Here is a 19,329-nt window from a genome sequence, read left to right as displayed (position 1 = left end):
TTCCAGTGAGGCATATTCAGTTTAACCCAGGGAAAGTCATAGAACCATCTGCCCAGGACTAAAGCCTCTGAACACCAGACAGAGACAAGAAAAGCCAATCCTCCACATTCAGAGATGGAAAACTCCACAGAAGCACAGAAGCCCCAAAATACCAAGAAAAATAAGAAGAAAGGGGCGACTTTGGACACATTCTATGGAGCCAAAATACAAAATACAGAGCAGATAGAAGATAATATAAAAGAAAATGCTCCAAAACCTTCCAAAGGAAATGGAAACTCTCCACAAACCTATGAAGAATTTGAATCAGAAATGACCAAAAAGATGGAAGCCTTCTGGGAGGAAAAGTTGGAAATAATGCAAAAGAAATTCACGCATCTACAAAACCAGTTTGACCAAACTGTAAAAGAAAACCAGGCTTTAAAGGCCAGAATCAGGCAGCTGGAAGACAACGATCATGTAAAAGAGCAAGAATCAATAAAGCAAAGCCAAAATACCAAGAAATTAGAAGAGAACATAAAATATCTCACCGACAAGGTGATAGATCTGGAAAATAGGGGGAGAAGGGATAATTTAAGAATAATTGGACTCCCAGAAAAGCCAGAAATAAACACCAAACTGGACATGGTGATACAAGATATAATCAAAGAAAATTGCCCAGAGATTCTAGAACAAGGGGGCAATACAGCCACTGACAGAGCTCACAGAACACCTTCTACACTAAACCCCCAAAAGACAACTCCCAGGAATGTAATTGCCAAATTCCAAAGCTATCAAACAAAAGAAAAAATCCTACAGGAAGCCAGAAAAAGACAATTTAGATATAAAGGAATGCCAATCAGGGTCACACAAGACCTTGCAAGTTCTACGCTGAATGATCGTAAGGCATGGAACATGATCTTCAGAAAGGCAAGAGAGCTGGGTCTCCAACCAAGAATCAGCTACCCAGCAAAACTGACTATATACTTCCAAGGGAAAGTATGGGCATTCAACAAAATAGAAGACTTCCAACTTTTTGCAAAGAAAAGACCAGAGCTCTGTGGAAAGTTTGATACCGAAAATCAAAGAGCAAGGAATACCTGAAAAGGTAAATATTAAGGAAAGGGGAAAATGTTATCTTCTTCTTTTACTCAAACTCTCTTCTATAAGGACTACATTTATATCAACCTATGTATACTAATATGTGGGGAAAATGTAATGTATAAATAGGGGGTAAAGAAAGACCAAATAGAATAATCATTCTCACACAAAGATTCATATGGGAAGGGGAGGGGAAGAAAACTCCTATAAGAAGGAGAGGAAGAGAGGGGGGGGGGGATTTACTTAAACCTCAATCTCAGGGAAATCAACTCTGAGAGGGAAAAACATCCAGATCCATTGGGATCTTGAATTCTATCTTACCCAACAAGGGTAAGGAGAAGGGAAAACCAAGGGGGGGAGGGGGAGAGGGAGAACAAAAAGGGAGGGAAAGAGAGGGGGGAAGGGGAGGGAACAAAAAGGGAGGGACTAAAAAGGGAAACATCAAGGGAGGGGACAAGGGGGACTGTTTCAAAGTAAATCACTGGACTAAAAGGTAGAGCCGAAGAAGAATAGGTTAGAATTAGGGAAGGCAATCAAAATGCCAGGGAGTCCACAAATGACAATCATAACTTTGAACGTGAATGGGATGAACTCACCCATAAAACGTAGACGAATAGCAGAATGGATTAGAATCCAAAACCCTACCATATGTTGTCTTCAAGAAACACACATGAGGCGGGTTGACACCCACAAGGTCAGAATTAAAGGATGGAGTAAGACCTTCTGGGCTTCAACTGATAGAAAGAAGGCAGGAGTGGTAATCATGATATCCGATAAAGCCAATGCAAAAATAGACCTGATCAAAAGGGATAGGGAAGGTAATTATATTTTGTTAAAAGGGACTATAGACAATGAGGAAATATCATTAATCAATATGTATGCACCAAATAATATAGCACCCAAATTTCTAATGGAGAAACTAGGAGAATTGAAGGAAGAAATAGACAATAAAACCATACTAGTGGGAGACTTAAACCAACCATTATCAAATTTAGATAAATCAAATCAAAAAATAAATAAGAAAGAGGTAAGAGAGGTGAATGAAATCTTAGAAAAATTAGAATTGATAGACATGTGGAGAAAAATAAATAGGGATAAAGAGGAATACACCTTCTTCTCAGCACCACATGGCACATTCACAAAAATTGACCATACATTAGGTCACAGAAACATAGCACACAAATGCAGAAAAGCAGAAATAATGAATGCAGCCTTCTCAGATCACAAGGCAATAAAAATAATGATTAGTAATGGTACATGGAAAACCAAATCTAAAACCAATTGGAAATTAAACAATATGATACTCCAAAACCGTTTAGTTAAAGAAGAAATCATAGAAACAATTAATAATTTCATCGAGGAAAATGACAATGGCGAAACATCCTTTCAAACCTTTTGGGATGCAGCCAAAGCAGTAATCAGAGGTAAATTCATATCCCTGAATGCTTATATTAACAAACAAGGGAGAGCAGAGATCAATCAATTGGAAATGCAAATGAAAAAACTGGAAAGCGATCAAATTAAAAACCCCCAGCAGAAAACCAAATTAGAAATCCTAAAAATTAAGGGAGAAATTAATAAAATCGAAAGTGATAGAACTATTGATTTAATAAATGAGACAAGAAGCTGGTACTTTGAAAAAACAAACAAAATAGACAAGGTACTGGTCAATCTAATTAAAAAAAGGAAGGAAGAAAAGCAAATTCACAGCATTAAAGATGAAAAGGGGGACAGCACCTCTGATGAAGAGGAAATTAAGGCAATCATTAGAAATTACTTTGCCCAATTATATGGCAATAAATACACCAATTTAGGAGAAATGGATGAATATATACAAAAATACAAACTGCCTAGACTAACAGAAGAGGAAATAGAATTCCTAAATAATCCCATATCAGAAATTGAAATCCAACAAGCCATCAAAGAACTTCCTAAGAAAAAATCCCCAGGGCCTGATGGATTCACCTGTGAATTCTATCAAACATTCAGAGAACAGTTAATCCCAATACTACACAAACTATTTGACATAATAAGCAAAGAGGGAGTTCTACCAAACTCCTTTTACGACACAAACATGGTACTGATTCCAAAACCAGGCAGGTCAAAAACAGAGAAAGAAAACTATAGGCCAATCTCCCTAATGAATATAGATGCAAAAATCTTAAATAGGATACTAGCAAAAAGACTCCAGCAAGTGATCAGAAGGATCATTCACCATGATCAAGTAGGATTCATACCAGGGATGCAGGGCTGGTTCAACATTAGGAAAACCATCCACATAATTGACCACATCAACAAGCAAACTAGCAAGAACCACATGATTATCTCAATAGATGCAGAAAAAGCCTTTGATAAAATACAACACCCATTCCTATTAAAAACACTAGAAAGCATAGGAATAGAAGGGTCATTCCTAAAAATAATAAACAGTATATATCTAAAACCAACAGCTAATATCATCTGCAATGGGGATAAACTAGATGCATTCCCAATAAGATCAGGAGTGAAACAAGGATGCCCATTATCACCTCTACTATTTGACATTGTACTAGAAACACTAGCAGTAGCAATTAGAGAAGATAAAGGAATTGAAGGCATCAAAATAGGCAAGGAGGAGACCAAGTTATCACTCTTTGCGGATGACATGATGGTCTACTTGAAGAATCCTAGAGATTCAACCAAAAAGCTAATTGAAATAATCAACAACTTTAGCAAAGTTGCAGGATACAAAATAAACCCACATAAATCATCAGCTTTTCTATATATCTCCAACACAGCTCAGCAGCAAGAACTAGAAAGAGAAATCCCATTCAAAATCACCTTAGACAAAATAAAATACCTAGGAATCTATCTCCCAAGACAAACACAGGAACTATATGAACACAACTACAAAACACTCTCCACACAACTAAAACTAGACTTGAACAAATGGAAAAACATTAACTGCTCATGGATAGGACGAGCCAATATAATAAAAATGACCATCCTACCCAAACTTATTTATCTATTTAGTGCCATACCCATTGAACTACCAAAATACTTCTTCACTGATTTAGAAAAAACTATAACAAAGTTCATTTGGAAGAACAAAAGATCAAGGATATCCAGGGAAATAATGAAAAAAAACACACATGATGGGGGCCTTGCAGTCCCTGACCTAAAACTATATTACAAAGCAGCAGTCATCAAAACAATTTGGTACTGGCTAAGAAACAGAAAGGAAGATCAGTGGAATAGACTGGGGGAAAGCGACCTCAGCAAGACAGTATACGATAAACCCAAAGATCCCAGCTTTTGGGACAAAAATCCACTATTCGATAAAAACTGCTGGGAAAATTGGAAGACAGTGTGGGAGAGACTAGGAATAGATCAACACCTCACACCCTACACCAAGATAAATTCAAAATGGGTGAGTGACTTAAACATAAAGAAGGAAACCATAAGTAAATTGGGTAAACATAGAATAGTATACATGTCAGACCTTTGGGAGGGGAAAGGCTTTAAAACCAAGCAAGATATAGAAAGAATCACAAAATGTAAAATAAATAATTTTGACTACATCAAACTAAAAAGCTTTTGTACAAACAAAACCAATGTAACTAAAATCAGAAGGGAAACAACAAATTGGGAAAAAATCTTCATAGAAACCTCTGACAAAGGTTTAATTACTCATATTTATAATGAGCTAAATCAATTGTACAAAAAATCAAGCCATTCTCCAATTGATAAATGGGCAAGGGAAATGGATAGGCAGTTCTCAGATAAAGAAATCAAAACTATTAACAAGCACATGAAGAAGTGTTCTACATCTCTTATAATCAGAGAGATGCAAATCAAAACAACTCTGAGGTATCACCTCACACCTAGCAGATTGGTTAACATGACAGCAAAGGAGAGTAATGAATGTTGGAGGGGATGTGGCAAAATAGGGACATTAATTCATTGCTGGTGGAGCTGTGAAATGATCCAACCATTCTGGAGGGCAATTTGGAACTATGCCCAAAGAGCAACAAAAGAATATCTACCCTTTGACCCAGCCATAGCACTGCTGGGTCTGTACCCCAAAGAGATAATGGACACAAAGACTTGTACAAAAATATTCATAGCTGCGCTCTTTGTGGTGGCCCAAAACTGGAAAACGAGGGGATGCCCATCAATTGGGGAATGGCTGAACAAACTGTGGTATATGTTGGTGATGGAATACTATTGTGCTAAAAGGAATAATAAAGTGGAGAAGTTCCATGGAGACTGGAACAACCTCCAGGAAGTGATGCAGAGCGAGAGGAGCAGAACCAGGAGAACATTGTACACAGAGACTAATACACTGTGGTATCATCGAACGTAATGGACTTCTCCATTAGTGGCGGTGTAATGTCCCTGAACAACTTGCAGGGATCCAGGAGAAAAAAACACCATTCATAAGGAAAGGATAAACTATGGGAGTGGAAACGCCGAGAAAAAGCAACTGCCTGAATACAGAGGTTGAGGGGACATGACAGAGGATGGACTCTAAATGAACACTCTAATGCAAATACTATCAACAAAGCAATGGGTTCAAATCAAGAAAACATCTAATGCCCAGTGGACTTACGCGTTGGCTATGGGGGGTGGGGGGGGCAGGAAAAGAAAATTATCTATGTCTTTAACGAATAATGCTTGGAAATGATCAAATAAAATATATTTAAAAAAAAATAAAAATACATGCTAAATTTTTTTACCTATTGAAGAAAATATATGTAATTTTGTAGGTCGGACATGGGTAAGATCATTGACAAATCTTTTGGATCTAGTTTTGAAGTTAAAAGGTCAGACAAATACAATTATCCAAGACTACATCATCAGCAGTAATTACAATATTAGCATACATATTTAATAATTATTTGAAATTGATTCAATAGGATGTGATCTTAGCTTTACAAATGGATAGTCTTTTATCTAATTTTTGTCTTGAATATCTTCAAACTAAAGGAATCAATAAAAATAAAATAGATGTTGAAAAATAAAGAAATGGAATGCCAACAAATCTTGTTTAGTTTTTATTGACATTTTCTCCAGGTTGTTATTATACCTTCATATTCTTTTAGGATGTGGAAAGTAAGGTAAGAGGGTTCAGCACTGTACATATGTTGAATTCAGTACAATATCTAAATGAGCAAACCAGGAGTATTATGCCACTTTGTGATGTTCTGATTTCGTTTTATACATAGTCTTTAAGAATCTGAAAACTTAGAGAGATGGTGAGAATTGTTCATGCTGCTGAATATACTGCAAAGAAAATATTCCTCTCACTTCCCTATTAATTAACAAACATTAAAAGCATTTATTACGCCTCTGCTATATGCCAGACATTGTACTAGGTACTGGGGAAAAAATACAAGGAATGAAACAGGCTCTATTCACAAGGGTCCTATATTCTAATAGAGAAGATGACAAATGCCCTTATAATATATTTATAAGTATACATAGTATACATAAATGTAATGTTAATATAAAAACAAAGTAAATAAATGAAAATTGTACAAAGTAATTAAATACTGAATAATTTGAGAGGAAGGGACACTGTAATATATAGACGTATATATGTATGTGTGTATTTGAACATATATCCCCAAATAGAGAGCTGACATATTCAAAGAAATTAAACAAGTAGGCACAGGGGGGACACACAACAAAAGGCCAGATATTTGCATACATACATGCTTTCACATGTAAGTTAAAGGTTAGTAGATAATTAGCAAGTAATTTTGTTTCATCTGTGACTATACCAATTTTCTTTTTTCTTCTTCATCACAGCCAATAAAGGAAAACCCTCAAGACTTTCTGATGTGTCTCTGTCAATTACAAGTCTAATACAACAATTAGCCTTAGACAAAGTAGTTGGTAAGTAGGGAATTATAGTGGTAGGATTCTGAAATTTTATACGTGACAGTGATAGAAAAAGACCTAGAAGTTAACCATGTTTGCCAACCCATAAATTGTACCCACTGGCTGTAGGTCTGCTCTCTGGACCACACAGAATACTTAAATCCTGTTCCATAAAACAGTCTTTCAAATACGTGATAGCAATTATGATATAGCCACCAAGTCCTCTTTTCCTGATGCCAATAGCCTCAATTCTTTCAAGTGTGCTTTAATTGGCATGGTTTCAAATACCCTGTTAAAATAGGAACTGAACTCTAACTAGGTTAGAATAGAGTGAAACTATTACTTCCCATGTCTGGACTTTCTCCTTCCATAATAGCATGACATAATAACAGAAAAACTACTAATAGGTTGTTTTACTTCAGACAAACATATTCTAATATAGAGGGAAGTGTGATATCTACAGGATGACTAGTTATTGGTCTCTTCAGACATTAGGATTTTGTGACAACTGCTGATCTTCAGCAAATGTTGTGATTCATATGTTTCAATGATAAATTGGCAAGATTATTTCTCTAGAACATCTACAGATATAGAGATGATCAGAAATATACAATAACAAATGTAATACAAATAAAAGAAATTAAATTCATCCAGGAAGACAAAGTATAGAACATCTCCAGATGTAACATTGATAAATTATGATTGAAATAATTGCTTATGCAACAGTAACTCATAAAAGGTGTCCGATAAGGCAAGGTGGGACTAAATCTATACTAGCCCAGCAAAGTTTGAAAAAGATTGAATTTTTAAATCTTAAAAAATTTAAAAAATCTCTTTAGAGATAAATATAGATGATTTATTAGACGACACAAAAGAAGTCAGTCCAACTCCAGCATGGATGGATGTTTCACCAACACCTTCCCAAGCATCTCTTCAACAAAATAAAGTATCTGGTAAGAAAAGACACTGTCAGTCACTAAGCACTTATTAAGCATCTATTTAGTCAGGTACTGTGCTAAGACCTGAGGATATAGAAAAAAAACAAGGCAGAAAGAAAGTCCCTGCCCTTGAGGAGTTCTCAAACTAATGGAAGAAACAACAAGCAACAAATATATGCAAATAAGCTATAAACTGGTAAATGGGAAAGACTTCCTATCAGAAAGACTTCCTATAGAAGGTGGGATTTTAGTTGGTACTTAAAGGATGCTGGAGAGGCAGAGTTAGGGAGGGAGAACATTCTGGTATGAAAGACAGCCAAAGAAAATGCTGGGAACCCAGAGATTGTCTTCTTTATGGAATACCAAAGAAGCCAGATTTTTGGATGAAAGAATCTGTGGAAGGGTGTAAATTTTAAGAATAGAATTGAGAAAGGGAGATGAATGTTATTAAGGGCTTTGAATGATGAACAGAAGATTTTGTATTTGGTCCTGGAAGTGCTAGAGAGCCAATGGAGTTTACTGAGTGGGAGACAAAGGGAGAGGTAGTACATGATAGGACTCACAATTTAGAAAGTCTTTGGCAGCTGAATGGAGGATGGACTGGAGTTGGGAAAGCCTTGTGGCAGGCAGGCCAACCATCAGGCTATTGCAATAGTCCAGGTGTGAGGTGAGGAGAGCCTGCACCAGGAGGCTAGCAGTTTCAGAAGCGAGAAAAGGGTACATTGGAGAGAACTTGCAAAGTAGGTATGAGAACCATGAGATAATTAAACCCATTAGAATTAATGACATGATCAAGTGAAGTAGTATAGAAGGAGAAAAGAAGAGGGGCTAGGACAGAGCCCAGTGGAACATTTACCATTGTAGATTGTGACTTGGATGGTGATCTGCAAAAAAGATTGTGAAGGAGTGATCAGATAGGGAAGAAGACCAGGAAAGAGTGCTGTCCCCAAATCTAGAGAGAAATGTGTATGAAGGACAAAAGGGGTATCAACAGGGTCAAAAGGCTACAAAGAGGTCAGAAGAGTGAGGATTGAGAAAAAGTCAATGGATTTGACGAGGAAATCATTGATAACTTTGAAATGAGCACTTTTGGCTAAATGATGAAATTGGAAGCTGGATTTTAGGGGATTAAGAGAGTGAGAAGTAAGAAAATGGAGGCATTTATTGTAGATAGTCTTCCCAAGAAGTTTATCCACAAAGGGCAGATGAGACATAGCATTACCATCAGTGGGGATGGAAGGATTGCATGAGAATTTTTTTGTGAATGAGGGAGACATTAGCATGTTTGGAGGTAGTGGAGGAACCAATTGGCAGTGAAACAAATGTAACAAACTCAAATAAGCCAAATCCATATAAAAATACAAAGTTTAAAACATATACAGTAAAAATTATGATAAATTGTGATAAATTTATTTGTTTAGACAATTAGCAATTCATGATGGTTAGCTAATAAAGCAAAGAGAGGATCAATCTGTATTGGTCTAGCAAGTACTAGCACCAATGAAGGCAAGGCTTTTTAAGGTATTGAATTATATTTGTTTATCACTTTGGAAATAATATAGATTTATTAAAGGATAAAAAAAAGAAGTTGTTTTAAAGTTATCCCAGATGGATATCCCAGATGGAGCCCAGACATCCCAAGAGCCACCAAACCCTCTCTTCTTACATGCCTCTGTATAAGGGCACTGTTATTCTCCCAGTGCTCCTAGCCTAGATACAATCCTTGATTCTGAATCTTGTCAATTCTATGCCCCCTTCTCTCCTCTGACATTGGCCCCATCCTGATGTAGGCTCTTAATTGCCTCACTTCTGAACTATTGCAATAATCTATTAGTTCCACTCCCCGACTTAAGTCTTCCCCGACTCGTCTCACTTCCACTCAGCAGTCAGATTGGTCTTCTTCGAGTGCAAAACTGATCCTGTAACCCCCCTTCCCAAAAAATTCCACTGACTTCCTATCATTTGGGGGATCAATATAAAATCCTCTGGTGTTCAAAGCCCTTCACTGTGTGGCTGCCTCCCACCTTTCCAGCCTCCTTCTACCTCACTCCCACATATGATGCTGTCCAGTGACACTCTCCTGCTATTCTTTATATAAGACAATCCATGTCCTGACTCCAAGAATTTTACTATCCTTCCTCTATATCCTCTTAATAAGGAGGTAGTTACTTCCCCTCTACAGGGTGTCATAGTTCTAGCCATCCAGCCCAGGATTCCTCCCTCTAATCCATTTCCCATGAGCTATTCAGCTTTTTGGACCTCTCTGGAATTCTCCATCATGCTCCTGGCTGAGGACTTTCTCCCTTACCCCCTTTTGTATATTGTCTTCCTCCTTTAGCTGGTGAACTCCTTGAGGGATTGTTATTTGTATCCCTGGGGTTTAGCATAGTCACAGACTAGGTACTTAATATATTTATTTTATTTATAAATGTAAATTGATTGACTTACAGGCTCAGCTAAGGCTCTCTTTAGTAGTTCCTAAGGCATAAACACTCTTAGATACTGCCAGTTCCTAAAAGAGGATGAGATAATAAAAGTGGACATAATATTATCATTATCTAGCATTTAGATAGTGCTCTAAGTTTTATAGGGCACTTGAATACATCTCATTTGATCCTCATGACAACCCTGTATAGATATAGATTCTATGATTATCCCCATTTTACAAATGATGGATCTGAAACTGAGACAGGTCAAGTGACTTATTCAGAGCCAATGTCTGAGGTGGGATTTGAACTCAGGCGTTCCTGACTCCAAGTCCAGCCTCATGACATTAACATAGGATTTATGGGCATTATCTTCTCAGATCAATCCTGAGAGGTAGATTTTAGAGGCATTGCTTTCCTCCTCCTCTTCTGTGACTAGCTATGGCACATGCCAGAGGGAAGAATCAAACTAAAATGTCTCCAGTGCAGTTTTTTTTAAATCTCTGACATTCCATTTTAGAGTCAATCCTATGTATTGGTTCCAAAGCAGAAGAGCAGTAAGGGCTAGGGAATGGGGGTTAAGTGACTTGCCCAGGGTCACCCAGCTAGGAATGTCTGAGGTCAAATTTGATCCAAGGAACTTCCATCTTTAGGTATGGCCCTCAATCCACTGAGCCACCCAGTAGCTTCCCCCTCCTATGTAGTTTTGATGAAGTTTCCACTAGGTCATAATAAGGATATTCTGGCAAAGGCTCAATAGACCAGGAAGACCAGGAGAGTTCATGTAAAATGTTGGGATTGAGCAGATAGAGAGTATAAGTGAGAATGACAGAGAAAATGCCAAGAAAGTTATGAGTGGATGGAGCCAATGAGGGGACGATTGCAGGTGACTTTGCTTTTCTTCTTTAGCTGTCACTAAGGATTTGTTTAGAAATGGAAGGGAAGGTCAGAACAAGCACACCTCTGCTCCACCTATGTATCCAGCACAAAAGACCACTTTCTCTTCATTTCATAAGAAAGGTAAATATTATATATTAAAACAGCTGTGGATAGAACAGAACATTTGTAAACTTGTGATACATGCTCTAGGACTGGAGAATTGTCCTATGCATCCTATGTATTTTCAGTTTTTTATTTCTATAAATTCTGACAGGCATTTGATTTTATGCCATATTACTTGGGAGACTTCCATAATGCAGTCTAGTTGATAAGCACTTTCTCTATCACCAAGGGAAAATAAGCCCCAGGAACTCTGTGGAATCAAAAAGGAAAGGGGAGTAGTTTCACGGGGCCCAGATTTTCCTACCTCCTGTCAGCTCTTCTTATGTACTCCTCTACTGCTTGTGGCTCTGTCCTCTCTTCCCCTGACCTGCTCCCTTGGGTGGAAGATGCAGAGCCAGCTGGGAACCCTAAATAGTCCCAATTCTCTTCCAACCAGTGAGCTCCTGGCTAGTCAGTCTTTGTCTTTACACAGGTGGGCAGGTCCAAGGGGGGAAATCTGCTTTGCCAACATCCCCCTTTTCTCTTAGTGCCCAACACTCCTTTTTTTAACATTATTTTATTTGGTCATTTTCACACATTATTCATTGGAAACAAAGATAATTTTCTTTTCCTCCTCCCCTCCCACCATCCCTTCCGTAGCTTTTTAGATAAAATAAATTAGCTGTGTCACTAAAAAATTGAATGCTTTCTTTCATCTGTTTTTCTATTGGAATCTGTAGAGCCAGTTTTCCAAATGGGAAAAAAGCAGCCTTCCTCCTTGACAAGTTTTGGGTTAGAGCTACAGGCCAAAATGCCTCCTCCAGACAGAAACTGCCGCAGGACCAGGAATTTTCTTTCAGTAACTAAACAATTTGCAGGTAATTAAGGAATATAACATTTTAATGATTTATTGAGGTATTGTAGAAAGGAATTTAATTAAAGAGAAACCAAAAGTTAGCTTCCAGGTGAACAAGCCTTAATGTCACATCCTCATTTCTCTGGTTGACAGAGTATGGAAGAATATAAATATAGCATATGTCCACCTGACTTACGGTGGCTCTTTGGAATGGCCATCACAGGGGAACATGCTAGAGATTTTTCTCCATCTTTATGGAATCTGCTTCTGCCTAGGACCCCTCAATACCTCTCCCTCCCCCTCTCCCAATCTCTTAGCACTTATCCCTTTCCTCAAAAACTCCTGCTACCCTGGTCGCAGGGTACAAAACAGGTGTCACCTGGCACCTGTAAGTCTGTTTTTCCCCCTGAAAAGCAGATGATCTATACAATCAGATCCACTTTTTAGAACTGTATTAACCTTTGTCTTCCCATACCCATCCAAAAAATGCGCACAGAAAATGTTTCAACTCCCTTTCAGTTTCTCAACAGGTTAGCTGTATAAGGAGGAAAAGGAGTTATATATAAAAGTGTTGGAATGGATATATTTAAAAATAGGGTCACTAGGAATTTATATTAATTCCAAAGAAATTTATTTACAATTTATTTACAAAATATAGAAAGAGTGAAATAAGAAAATCAGAGAGAACAGCGAAAGAGATCTAGCCTAGGCACTAAGTAATTTACTCCCAGCCCCTGGCTCAACCCAGGCAGGGAGACAAAGTCCTTAGGCCTCAGCAAAGCCTAGGACCTGGGAAAGATTCTCCTGAGGCTAGTCTCTTCAGAAAATCCAATATGAAGGGAGTCAGCCTTTCACTCACCATGTCTAGTCAGCAGATTCTCCACCAGCCTCCACTCCAAAGAAAGAAAGAATTGTCAGTAGAACTCCTTCAGCAAGGTGTCACTCCCTTTTAAAGACAGTTTCTCTTGCATCACTTCCTGTGCCTTCCCCTAATTCTACATCTACCAATCACAGTTGAAGTCCTGCTTTAGGATGGCCCAGGAGGCAGTCAGTCGATTCTGATTCATCACCCACTATTGTACACATGGGTCACAGACTCCTCCAATCAAGTGTGAATGGGAGTATTTATACTTCTGGGGATTCAATCTAAAAATGGGCAGATCTTCCCACTCAACTTTAAGTAGGGTGTTTACACTTTTGGTGATTAAATCTAAAAATAGGCAGGGGTTACAATTTAATCTTCACAATCAGGGGAGAGTTAATTAATTTCATATTCACAATCAGGGGAAAGTTAAATTTAATCTTCACAGATGTCAAAAATTTAGAAAAGATTAGAAAATTCTGTGTGGCAGCTTCAGAGATAGGAGAGTAAAAGGATTTTGGTGGCTCCCTGGAGGAGCAGAGGAGGAGGCAGACCTGACTGGAGGCAGACAAACCAATCCTTGGGGTTAGAGGAAAAAAGGAAATACAGAAAAGGAAGGATGATTTGGAGAGTCAAGGTGGAGATGAGCTAACAATGGCAGGAGAGTCTCATTTCCTATCTTCCTCAATCTCTGTCCTACTGAAGAGCACAAACCATAGGCCTATCTGCCTCTGAATTACATGCATCCTTTCTCTGGGAAGAGGGGTTGGAAATGGAACAAATTTAAATTTAACAGAAGGAAACTGTTGTAGATATTTTGGGATTGTGTCTATTTGTTAGTAAGAAGGGTCTGTTGTCTTAACTTTGTAACACAGTTGATAGAGGCTGGAAAGAACAGAGGACCTTCCAGGGGATTTTGACTGACACAACTGTGGAGACAGTTAAGGTTATACGGATTACAAAGTTTAACAGAAAGATAAAAGCAGGAAAGATTCCTAAAAGCGAGTGGGTTACTACCTCCAACCACCCACACTCATGGTCCCTCAGGGGCTTCGGTCTGGCAAAAACCAGGCCTGCTCTGTCTCCTTATTACTAACTCACCCAATTTCTAACGACCTGAGCCTACTTCTTCTTCTTTTTATTGTTATTATATGTTATTCAGTCCTGCCTCCTTGACGCTCTTCAGTTAGGTTTTCAACTTCTAGTCCGTCAAAGTTCTGGCTTAGTGGTTTCAGGCCTGAAGAGGCCGAGGCCAGGCTCTCAACTCTGTAACCAGAGAGGAGCGAAACCCAGATTTGCTTCCACCTTCCTCCTCTTTCCACAACTATCCCTCTGGTTCAAGGAATTTCCAGGAGCCAAAGTTTAGCCCCCTCTCTGAATGACAATTGCTTTTTAAGAGAACTTTTCCAATTCCCCTCCCAGAATTCCTAAGCAAGATCTTAGCTAAGGTTCCATCTCAGGCAGTCTGTCAGCCTGACAGGATTTGGACTCCTGTCACATACTTAGCAAATCTCAAATCTTATTTTACCCTAATAAAACAATTCCTAATAATTTAATGTAGATATTCTCATGACCCTTACAATGGAATGTTTTATTTAATACACACTGTTTGAATATTCAAGAACAATATTTCCTATATTAGTGTGCTTGTCAGCTAAGTTAAATTCACTTGTACTCTCAAATGCAAAGTATTAGATAGTTTCTCTGTGGGGGGGGGAGGGATGGGGAGAGAGAGAGACAGAGACAGACAGAGACACACAAAGAGAAAGACAGAGACAGAGAGACAGAGAGAGAGAGGGAGAGAGAGGGAGGGAGAGGGAGAGAGAGAAGGAGAGAGACAGAGGGAGAGACAGAGAGAGAGAGACAGAGAGAGACAGAGAGAGACAGAGAGAGAGAGAGAGAGAGAGAGAGAGAGAGAGAGAGAGAGAGAGAGAGAGAGAGGGAGGGAGGGAGGGAGAAAGGGAGAGAGAGAAGGTGAGAGAGAGACAGAGATAGAGACAGACAGAGACACACACAAAGAGAAAGACAGAGAGAGAGACAGACAGAGAGACAGACAGAGAGAGACAGAGAGACAGAGAGAGAGACAGACACAGAGAGAGAGGGAGAGACAGAGACAGAGAGAGAGACAGAGAGAGGAGGGGAGAGGGAGGGAGGGAGAAAGGGAGAAAGAAAAGGTGAGAGAGAGAGGGGGAGAGACAGAGAGACAGACACACACACAAAGAGAGAGACAGAGAGAAAGAGAGAGACAGACAGAGAGAGACAGAGACACACACAAAGAGAAAGAGACATAGAAAGGGTGGGGGGGAGAGAGAACTATAAAACTACAGACTAATATCACTAAAGAATATTGATCAATCTCCTTTCCCATGACTAACGGTAATACACATCCGCATGCATCCTTTCTAGATCTCTATGGTTCCTTTTGGTTCTAAATACTGTCATTCTATCTGAATGACCACTTCAGGCAGAAATTCTCTTTGACCTATTGCTCCTGCCCTTTGGGATTTCTTCCCCTTCTCTGCCATCTTCTTTCCCAATCCTTGAAACCCTCCATCAAAATGCAGGTCACCAGTAACTAAGTGGGAGGGAAGTCACTGAAGATCTCTCACCGCATTGGGATATGTATTTTGGGCATTTCAATAGGTCTCTAAATTCACTTTCCACTGGAAACACTGTGGAGAAACACTGTGTGTAGAACTGTTTTGTTCTATGGTACCAATTGTATTATATGTGACACATCTACATTATGGGTTAAACAGACTCTGTGGACTGGCTTGGTAAGCTAATCAGAATGTACACCATTCTTGCTCTGAGAAAAATTTTCTAAGATTCAAATGGTCTTAAAAACCAGCATTAGGGTGGTACAGATCATTTAAACTGAGATCATCTAAAAAAATTCATTTTGCCAATTACAAATTGGTTTTAACTGTTCACCAACAGTTCAACTCTACAGAGAAATGATAACAGAATGAATGAATGTTGGCTTTTGATCAGATGGCTTACCTGTGCTGCCCAGTTCTTCATTCTAGGTTGGCTTATCCTTTAACACCTAACAAAACCCTAGATTGCATCTGGCTACTATGCAGGCAGTGTCATGAGGAAATGAACTTGATTTAATGTTAGCCTAAGTAGAACACAATTGAGAAAATAAACCTGATATCGAAACACCACTTTAATGCATCCCAGATACAAAATTATCTTTGTTATTTTTTTCCTTTTAAACATTATTTTATTTGGTCATTTTCAAACATTATTCATTGGAAAAAAAGATCATTTTCTTTTCCTCCACCCCCCCCCCCAAGACGCCTCCCACAGCTGACGCGCGATTCCACTGGGTATCACGTGTGTCCTTGATTCGAAACCATTTCCATGTTGTTGGTATTTGCATTAGGGTGTTCATTTAGAGTCTCTCCTCGATCATATCCCCTCAACTCCTGTAGTCAAGCAGTTGCATTTCCTCGGTGTTTTTACTCCCACAGTTTGTCCTCTGCTTGTGCTTAGTGTTTTTTCTCCTAGATCCCTGCAGATTGTTCAGAGACATTGCATTGACACTAATGGAGAAGTCCATTACGTTTGATTGTACCACAGTGTTTCAGTCTCTGTGTACAATGTTTTCCTGGTTCTGAACCTCTCGCTCTGCATCACTTCCTGGAGGTTGTTCCAGTCTCCATGGAATTCCTCCATTTTATTATTCGTTTTAGCACAATAGTATTCCATCACCAACATATACCACAATTAGTTCAGCCATTTTCCAATTGAAGGGCATCGCCTCATTTTCCAATTCTTAGCCACCACAAAGAGCACAGCCATGAATATTCTTGTACAAGTCTTTTTCCTTATTATCTCTTTGGGGTACAAACCTAGCAGGGCTATGACTGGATCAAAGGCAGAGTCTCTTATCGCCCTTTGGGCATAGTTTCAAATTGCCCTCCAGAATGGCTGGATCAGTTCACAACTCTACCAGCAATGAATTAATGTCCCTACTTTGCCTCATCCCCTCCAGCATTCATTACTTTCCTTTGCTGTTATGTTAGCCAATCTGCTAGGTGTGAGGTGATACCTCAGAGTTGTTTTGATTTGCATCTCTCTGATTATAAGAGATTTAGAACACTTTTTCATGTGCTTATTTTAATGGTTTTGATTTCTTTATCTGAAAAACTTCCCATTCATGTCCCTTGCCCATTTATCAATTGGAGAATGTCTTGATTTTTTGTACAATTGATTTAGCTCTTTGTAAATTTGAGTAATTAAACCTTTGTCAGAGGTTTTTTTTTTTTGGTTGGTGAAAGTAATCCTTAATATATATATATTTTTTAATTTTATAGTATTTTATTTGATCATTTCCATGCATTTTTCATTAAAGACAAAGATCATTTTCTTTTCCTCCCTCCCACCCCCCGTGGCCGACGCATGATTCCACTGGTATCACATGTGTTCTTGATTCAAACCCATTGCCATGTTGTTAGTATTTGCAATTAGAGTGTTTGTTTAGAGTCTCTCCTCTGTCATGTCCCCTCAGCCATTATAGTCAGGCAGTTGCTTTTCCTCGGTGTTTCTACTCCCTGAGTTTGTCCTCTACTTATGGATAGTGTTTTTTCTGTCAGAGGTTTTTATAAAGATTCTTTCCCAATTTGTTGCTTCCCTTCTGATTTTAGTTACATTGGTTTTGTTTGTACAAAAACTTTTTAATTTGATGTAGTCAAAATTATTTATTTTACATTTTGTGACTCTTTCTAAGTCTTGCTTCAATGTCTTTTTCTTCTCTAATTGCTACTGCTAGTGTTTCTAGTACAATGTCAAATAATAGAGGTGATAATGGGCATCCTTTTTTCACTCCTGATCTTATTGGGAATGCATCTAGTTTATCCCCATTGCAGATGATATTAGCTGATAGTTTTAGATATATACTGTTTATTATTTCTAGGAACGACCCTTCTTTTCCTATGCTTTCTAGTGTTTTTAATAGGAATGGGTGTTGTATTTTATCAAAGGCTTTTTCTGCATCTATTGAAATAATCATGTGATTTTTGTAGGTTTGCTTGTTGATATGGTCAATTATGTGGATGGTTTTCCTAATATTGAACCATCTTGGTATGAATTCTACCTGGTCATAGTGAATAATCCTTCAGATCACTTGCTGGAGTCTTTTTGCTAGTATCCTATTTAAGATTTTTGCATCTATATTCATTAGGGAGATTGGTCTATAATTTTCTTTCTCTGTTTTTGACCTGCCTGGCTTTGGAATCAGTACCATGTTTGTGTCATAAAAGGAATTTGGTAGAACTCCCTCTTTGCTTATTATGTCAAATCGTTTCTATGGTATTGGGATTAGGTGTTCTTTGAATGTTTGATAGAATTCACTTGTGAATCCATCAGGCCCTGGGGATTTTTTCTTAGGGAGTTCTTTGATGGCCTGTTGGATTTCATTTTCTGATATGGGATTATTTAATATTATTTATTATATAATATTTTATTTATTTATTATATAATACATATAATATAATAATAATATATAAATTAATATAATATTAATAATAAAATATATTATTTCTTCTTCTGTTAGTCTAGGCAATTTATATTTTTGTAAATATTCATCCATATTGCCTAGATTGATATACTTATTGCCATTATGTTGGGCAATAAAGTTTTTAATGATTGCCTTAATTTCCTCTTCATTGGAGGTGATGACCCCCTTTTCATCTTTGATGGTGTTAATTTACTTTTCTTCTTTCGTTTTTTTTAATTAGATTGACCATTACTTTGACTATTTTGTTTGTTTTTTCAAAGAACCAGCTTCTAGTCTTATTTATTAGTTCAATAGTTCTATCCCTTTCGATTTATTAATTTCTCCCTTAATTTTTAGGATCTCTAGTTTGGTTTCTTCTGGGGGGTTTTAATTTGTTTGCTTTCAAGTTTTTTGATTTGCATTTCCAATTCATTGATCTCTGCCCTCCCTAGTTTGTTAATATATGCACTGAGAGATATGAATTTCCCTCTGATTACTGCTTTGGCTGCATCCCATAAGGGTTGAAAGGACGTCTCACCATTGTCATTTTCCTCGATGAAATTATTAATTGTTTCTATGATTTGTTCTCTAACTAACTGATTTTGGAATGTCATATTATTTAATTTCCAATTAATTTTTGATTTGGTTCTCCATGTACCCTTACTGATCATTATTTTTATTGCCTTATGATCTGAAAAGGCTGTATTTATTATTTCTGCTTTTCTGCATTTGTATGCCATGTTTTCTGTGGCCTAGTGTATGGTCAATCTTTGTGAATGTGCCATGTGGTGCTGAGAAGGTGTATTCCTTTTTGTCCC

The 19,329-nt window shown here is 38.0% G+C and overlaps 1 protein-coding gene across 6 annotated transcripts in view; it reads left to right on the top strand.

The window, feature by feature from the left end:
• The window catches only part of LOC103102612 (uncharacterized), a 72,243-nt gene that overhangs the window by 44,844 nt on the left and 8,070 nt on the right, over nucleotides 1-19,329 (top strand). For all 6 annotated transcript variants that reach the window (XM_056800044.1, XM_056800043.1, XM_007504768.3 and 3 more), the window contains 4 exons: nucleotides 6,871-6,957; nucleotides 7,782-7,895; nucleotides 11,216-11,326; nucleotides 12,028-12,165. In XM_056800044.1, the coding sequence (XP_056656022.1) occupies nucleotides 6,871-6,957; nucleotides 7,782-7,895; nucleotides 11,216-11,326; nucleotides 12,028-12,165 (450 nt within the window). The remainder of the gene's footprint in view (nucleotides 1-6,870; nucleotides 6,958-7,781; nucleotides 7,896-11,215; nucleotides 11,327-12,027; nucleotides 12,166-19,329) is intronic.

This window comes from Monodelphis domestica, chromosome 5 (genome assembly GCF_027887165.1).
Source record: "Monodelphis domestica isolate mMonDom1 chromosome 5, mMonDom1.pri, whole genome shotgun sequence".
Lineage (NCBI taxonomy): Eukaryota > Metazoa > Chordata > Mammalia > Didelphimorphia > Didelphidae > Monodelphis > Monodelphis domestica.
Note: the sequence above shows the minus strand (reverse complement) of the source record. Positions and strands in the feature narration are given on the sequence as shown.